This window comes from Dioscorea cayenensis, chromosome 18 (assembly GCF_009730915.1).
Source record: "Dioscorea cayenensis subsp. rotundata cultivar TDr96_F1 chromosome 18, TDr96_F1_v2_PseudoChromosome.rev07_lg8_w22 25.fasta, whole genome shotgun sequence".
Lineage (NCBI taxonomy): Eukaryota > Viridiplantae > Streptophyta > Magnoliopsida > Dioscoreales > Dioscoreaceae > Dioscorea > Dioscorea cayenensis.
In genome coordinates, this window is record NC_052488.1 from 19,572,911 (window position 1) to 19,580,274 (window position 7,364).

The 7,364-nt window shown below is 34.3% G+C and overlaps 1 protein-coding gene across 1 annotated transcript; it reads left to right on the top strand.

Moving 5' to 3' along the window:
• The first annotated feature begins 431 nt into the window (after window positions 1-431).
• LOC120282889 (serine carboxypeptidase 1-like) lies at window positions 432-6,831 on the top strand. The gene is given in 15 exon segments (XM_039289721.1): window positions 432-831; window positions 1,410-1,517; window positions 1,592-1,869; window positions 1,951-2,223; window positions 2,285-2,362; window positions 2,364-2,398; window positions 2,491-2,589; window positions 2,673-2,778; window positions 3,271-3,411; window positions 4,940-5,396; window positions 5,640-5,747; window positions 5,819-6,093; window positions 6,185-6,443; window positions 6,526-6,634; window positions 6,709-6,831. Coding segments are annotated over 15 exon segments (2,820 nt in total). The 3' UTR covers window positions 6,803-6,831.
• Window positions 6,832-7,364: the final 533 nt, after the last annotated feature.

The following is a 7,364-nucleotide window of genomic DNA, read 5'->3' on the forward strand; positions in this document are numbered from 1 at the left end:
TGGAGGGTAGCATATGAGAGGGTTAAATGGAGGGTTGAGAAACTTTTTAAATATATAAATATAAATATAAATAAATAAATAAATATATATATATATAATCCAGGGTTATAAAATAATTAGTCTCAAATTTAAATCTTTGTAAATATATATATATATATATATACTTAATCCCTTGCAACGCTTTGTGGGTTAATTATTAAAAATAAGAAATGTTTCCCGCAACATGAACCGAAACTTGAACAGCCTAAAAATGGATAACCCAACAAAAACAAAGGCCAGTGTCTTTCCAATTTTAGAGATTAAATGATTAAAAAAAGGAAAACCACTCACATTCCCCAGAGTCATTCTATGGTCTCTATACAACTGCACAAGAAAAACATTGTCCAAACAAATAGTCCATTGACCACCATTGTTTGATCAATTGCTCAATCATGAAACATTCATTATCTTTGCTTCTTTTTGCATGCTATCATCTTTTCACAACACCACTTGTTCATGGGGAGAATGAAGGGGAACGTCTTCTTTCAATGGTGAGGTCCAAAGCAGATTGGAGCAACAAAATTTACGATGTCCGATTGCATGTTGATTCGACGAGAGAATTGACGGAAGACAACATCGATACGGTGTATTTCAATAAGCAAGATGGTCTGAAAGAGGCTGATAAAATTGCCAGGTTGCCTGGGCAGCCTAATGGTGTAGACTTTGAACAGTATGCTGGTTATGTGATGGTTGATCCTCAGGCCGGGCGGGCTTTGTTCTATTACTTCGCCGAGGCTCCTAAGAAGCCCTCCGGCGATATCAATAAGCCATTAGTCTTGTGGCTTAATGGAGGTATAATGTTAACTCTTGATGTTCTATTATCAAATGCAAAGAAAACAATAGCTATGATAACATAAGATTAATGATGATAGGGAGTATAAGTTAAAACCCGGTCTGACAGAGTGACTATAGACCGATGATCCTTATTTACGGTTATATATTATGTCCTAGAAGCTTTATCTGTCTTTCTTTTTGTTTCCCACTTTTGAGCTTCTTGTCCTTCTTCTCCCTTTCTCTTCTTGGGGATATATAATCACCGCTTATAGTTCTGGTGCATCTCGATTTTGCTATTTATATCTTTTATTTGATCACTGTCTAGATCTTATTACTACCATTAGAACTATATTTGTCTTAATATATCTTAGGTGATAAAAAATGTATTTTATCTTGAGTTTTGTTAGAGTAATAATACTACATGTACATATATCTTGTATTTATACATATATACCTTCGAGTGCACATACTATTGTGTACACCATTCTTGTATTTATATGGGCTGATTTTCTCTAATGAATCACAATTTATTCTCTTCTTTAATCTTTTATCTATCAAGTTTTAGATGATATGATGTTAATATTTGGGATTTGCAGGGCCTGGATGTTCTTCTATAGGAAGTGGAGCCATGTCTGAACTTGGACCATTCTATGTCAAGAGTGATGGCAAAACATTGTACAGAAACGCTTATGCATGGAACAATTGTGAGTCATGTGTCTTTGTTCCAAGTTTAATTTTGATGTAATCAGTTATTGATTGGAATGCACCTTGATCGCAGTTGCAAATATACTGTTTCTTGAATCCCCGGCTGGAGTTGGGTTCTCGTATTCGAATACAACGGCGGATTATAGCAACACTGGGGATGAAAGAACAGCTAGAGATTCTTATACCTTCTTGATTAATTGGTTAGAAAGGTTTCCTCAATATAAGACTAGTGATTTCTTCATTGCCGGAGAGAGTTATGCCGGACATTATATTCCACAACTCGCCAATCTTATTCTCAAGAACAATAATAAGTACAAAGACCATACTGCAATCAACCTCAAAGGAATTCTTGTGAGTCATCACATTACATTAATTCATTTGTTTTTCTGGAATTCATTTGGATTCGGATAATATGATTGATTTTTATTGCAGATTGGAAATGCGTTTATTGATCGCGCTCATAATGAGGAAGGAATGTTTGATTATGTTTATAGACGATACATAATCACCAAAAAATCATACGATCAAATTAAATCTACATGCAAATTTGCAGAAAAAGAATACTCAGCTGAATGCAGGGAGGCCTTGTCTGTGGCTGGTGAGGAAAAGGGGAGGCTTAATATGTACAACATTTATGGTCCTACTTGCAATATTAAATCTAAGGATTCCTTACAAAGTAGTATGGTAAGTAACTAATTTTTTTCTGCATCTTTATGATAAAAACTTCAGAAATTAACAGTAATTTTTGAAATGTTGATAGAACAAGGGAGCTGATCCTTGTTCAGGTTACTATGTTGATTCCTATATGAACTTGCCCGAGGTCCAGACGGCTCTTCATGCAAGACACTATAAAGTTGAGCCATCAATGGACTGAGTGCAGGTCTCGACATCTATCAATATTATATACTTGTATTAACTTCCATTGTATATCGTCACTATGTAACTTAATTCGTATTTCTCTTTCTCTAACAGCGATTTGGTTGGAGCAATGAACTGGAAGGACGCGCCCGACTCCGTCCTGCCGGAGATCAAACAAGTCATTGAAAACAATATAAGAGTTTGGTTGTTGAGGCAAGTTAAAAACTAAATACCTCAGAAATCTAACCATCAAACAGAGATAACATTGTGTAGTTTTCTTTCATACTAATTTACAGTGGAGATTTTGATGCTGTTGTTCCACTTACTTCAACACAACTCTCACTGAAAACTCTTGGACTTCCACTTGAGACAAAATGGAGCCCATGGCATCTCAACAAACAGGTAGATCACAATGACTTTAAACAACCGCTATTTGGTGCAGTGGTATGTTACCATAATGGTGAATGGCAGACCCAATATCGAATACCTGAGTTAGCAGTACTGTACAATATTGTGCATGTAGTGTAGCATATTATATATATAATGTAGCAGTTCATTCACTGATTACTACTCCCCTATGGGAGAATGTCGTTTTCCTCTAATCCAGGGTTGCATGATAGGGGGATTTATTAACTCGGTTTGATTAATGAAATATCTTCTGGGTGTGCACATGGTATGACTCTAATTGTCCCATGTGACATTTGACAGAGTTAATAAATCCCTAGGTGGTGTTAAGTCACCGTAACTGGTGCACCATCGTGCCTATCTATCCCTTGACACCCCCTTGCGCGGCAACAGCTTGTCGCCTTTGTCTAAAAAAAGATCATAATGACTTTTTCATAGATTTATCTTTGAAAATGACAATATCTTAGACAATTGTATCAATATTTGCAGCTTGGTGGATACTTCATGGTTTATAAAGGGCTAACGTTTGCAACAGTAAGAGGAGCAGGGCATATGATTCCTGCTGATCAGCCTGAAAGAGCCTTGGAAATGTTCAAAGTTTTCCTTGAAGGAACACATCCTCCTGATTCAGTTCCCCCTCCTATTTAGAAATTGGAGCTCTCTTTCTTGACTCTAGAAAAAAGAAAGTTAAATTGAAAGCTCAATGTCGAAGCGCCCAAAATTAGTTGAAGAGGTATCCTTAGTCTAAAAAACCAAAATCTTATAATTGGAAGAGGGCATGAAGAGGCTGATTTATTTTGTTGTTTTTTTTATAATAGTAGATAAACTACTGTTTTATGCAAGATAAATGAGGCATGCAGGGAGAGCAATAAAAGCACAATTGTATTTTTTTTTTCATGAACAGTCATTATATGTTTTGTATGTGTTTTTTTTTTAATGTTACTTAAAAATTTTAAATTTGGATGATTATGGTCGATTGGTGTTACCTTTTACCACCAGATATTGCTTTTGGAACATTTTTATTATTTAATGAATTTTAAAGATTTCAAGTTATGGTTATTTTTGTTTCTTAATTATATATATTTTTTATGCAATTAGCCTTACTATTTTGTGCCTTGTTTTTTAATAAAAAGATGAATAATGAATTATAATTTTAATAAAAATGCATAAATAGAAGGATTCAAAGGGGAATCGTAATTATATACCACGGGAGGTCATTCTAATGATCAAACAAACAAAAGAAGACTTACATGTAAACTCCCAAGTGATTTGTCTATGTTACATTTAATGATAGACGCCACAACCTTTAGCTTAACTCTCTTCGCGTCTAAAATTGTAAAAAGCCAGAAAATGAACATATAATCAATTTTAATAATCATAATTTAGGGTTCATTGCAACAACTATTAAAAATATAATTATTCTAGTCTAGCAAAATATTCCAAAATATTCCCTAATATTACTCTAACGAGGGAGCTCTTACGCATCCCTAATAAAAGAATTTAGATGAGATTGTTAAGAAGATCAAGTCTCTTGTGTAGTCATGCGTAATCCATGAGGCCACCAATTTGGTTTAAATAAATCCAAATTTGAAAAGCGATGGTATATTGCAAATAATCAACTGTTTCAACAATAGTGTGATGAAGAACACATGATGCAATAGACAAACTATTGGAATCACACTTAACAATATATTAATGGTCAAAAAATTTTGTTATTCCATTCATGCTTAAATAAATGGAGGCTAATTTATATACATTTTGATAGGTCATTTATATACACACATTTAATAGATCATACACACACAAACATAATTTTCTAAGTTTAATTTTAATTGATAAAAATTTATATTTCTCCTTCATGTATAGAATAATATTTCATTAAAGGGTATAAATGTTTTTTTTAACATGTAACAAAAAAATCTTACCATTTTTTTCTTTTCTAATAATATTGGGTGGTTTATCTACTTTTATCAAAAAAAAAAAAATCTTACCTTTGTATAGTATACACATGAAAGGATGCTCTAAAAAAAAATATAGTTTCACGCTTTTAGAAACCAATATATATATATATCAAAACAAATACAACCATATCATCAAAAAAGTATCAAAATCATAAACATTCAATCAAATTGAATCCTGAATGATTTCTCTTTCCAAGTTTAGAGAATCCACTCTGTCTATATGTGTCATTACAACAACAATTCAATGCCCATTTGATCTTTTCCTTATCACCATGAAAGCTTCACTGCCTTTGCTCCTCTTTGCATACTATTATTTCTTCATTGTTTCAGTCCATAGTGAAAACCAAGCAGAAAGGCTTCTTTCATTGTTGAAGTTGAAGGCCACTCATAGAATCAAATGGAAGGAAAGTACTATGAATGTTCGGCAGGATGACGACAATGATACGGTGTATTTGAGTAGGCAAAATGGGTTGAAAAATGTTGATAAGATTACCAGGTTGCCTGGGCAGCCTAATCCTGTGAACTTCGATCAGTATGCTGGATATGTGACTGTTAATCCCAGGAATGAGAGGGCTTTGTTCTATTATTTTGTTGAGGCTTCGAAAAACTCTTCTAGCTCGAAGAATAAGCCATTGGTTTTGTGGCTTAATGGAGGTACATTGTCAGCATATGTTACATGTTTCTGAAATGTTTGGTGAGCTTATGTTTAGTAGTATTGTTTATCAGAAATAGTCACGCTACTAGTTTATGATAGCATTGAATTGGTTCTTTTGTTTAAGATTGGTTTCATTATTTAATATGGTTCCTCTCTTATTTTTGTTATTCTTTACAAACATGACATCAAAATGCAGTAAAAGTACTGTACATTTTGATGACAATTTGTCTATGAATTTGCAGGGCCGGGATGTTCTTCTTTAGGGACTGGAGCAATGTCTGAACTTGGACCATTCTTTGTTAAGCGTGACAGCAAAACATTATACGAAAATGCTCATGCTTGGAACAAAAGTAAGTCATATATGTTCTTCCAAGTTTAGTTCTGATAATTAGTCACTAATTGGAATGCACATTGACGACAGTTGCAAATATACTATTTCTCGAATCCCCTGCCGGAGTCGGGTTCTCGTATTCAAATATGACAACTGATTATGCCAAAAGCGGGGATCGAAGAACGGCTAGAGATTCTTATACTTTCTTGATTAATTGGTTGGAGAGGTTTCCCGAGTATAAAAACAGAAATTTTTTCATCACCGGAGAGAGTTATGCCGGACATTATATTCCACAACTAGCAAATCTTATTCTTAAGAACAACAGAAACAAAAGTCACACTACAATCAAACTCAAAGGCATTGCTGTAAGTCCTTACAATCTTTTGACTTGATCTCCTAATATTCATAACTCCTTATTCTTGATGCATGTGTATTTCTGTTTGTATTTTACTGCAGATTGGCAATGCGTATATTGAGACTAGGAATAATGTGAAAGGAATATATGAATATTACTGGTGCCGATCTTTAATATCGAATGAAACATACAATCGAATAAAATCTACATGCAATTTCGACGTTAATGAGGACTCTAATGATTGTGAAAAGGAGATGAAATTGGCTGACGATGAGCATGGTATCATTGATTATTACAATATTTATGCACCTGTTTGCTCTGATTCAGATTCCAGAAATTTTATGCGTAATGGCTTGGTAAGTGAGCATTATTTCAGCAGTCTCACCATCGAAATTTCAGAAATTAACGGTAATCATTTGAAATGTTGCTTGAAAAAAGGGAGCTGACCCTTGTTCGGCAAACTATATCAAATCTTATCTCAACTTGCCTGAGGTGCAAAAGGCTCTTCATGCGAACAATACGAAGTTGAGTTATCGATGGGTGGGTTGCAGGTAAGGGACGAGAAAAGCAGATAATTCCACATATGAGCTGGACAAGTACTAACAGTACTTTGAAATTCTTACAGTGATATCATCTGGAGTAACTGGAATGACTCTCCGGAATCCATCCTGCCAGATATTAAAAAAGCCATTGTTTGGTTGGGGGAGGGAGGAGGGTGAGGAGGTGTTGGGGGTGTGGGTATTGTTTGGTTGAGGGTGAAAGGGTGAGGGTGAGGAGGGTGCCTCGCCTCCTCACCCTCATAATCCACTCACACAGGTTGGGAGTCTTTGGGGAGTGGATGTTTGACTATTTTTATTTTTAAATAATGCGAAATCTGATTAATCATGCCCACTTATATGTGGAATTCGTTATGTCGTCAGTGATTGTTTGTTTGGGATTGTGAATATGTTTATCGCTAGACGTAATTTTTATTAAATATGATAGAATTTATCTTTCGAGTATGTTTTCCATAAGTTTATGAATAAATATGGCATGAAATAGGAGTATGTTTGAATGGCCGAATTTAGTATTCGCGTTTTAGCCGATGTTGTCGATTATAATCGAAGAGATGTTGTAGTACTCATAAACATCAAATAAATGTCCCTAATTATTGTGTGTGTTTTATAATGTTTATCATATATGTTATATATTGTGTTATTATTATTCTCTGCAATTGAAGTTATTATATATATTATTACTATTTTGTTGTCACGTAAAATGAGAATAGTCGAATCTGGCGTT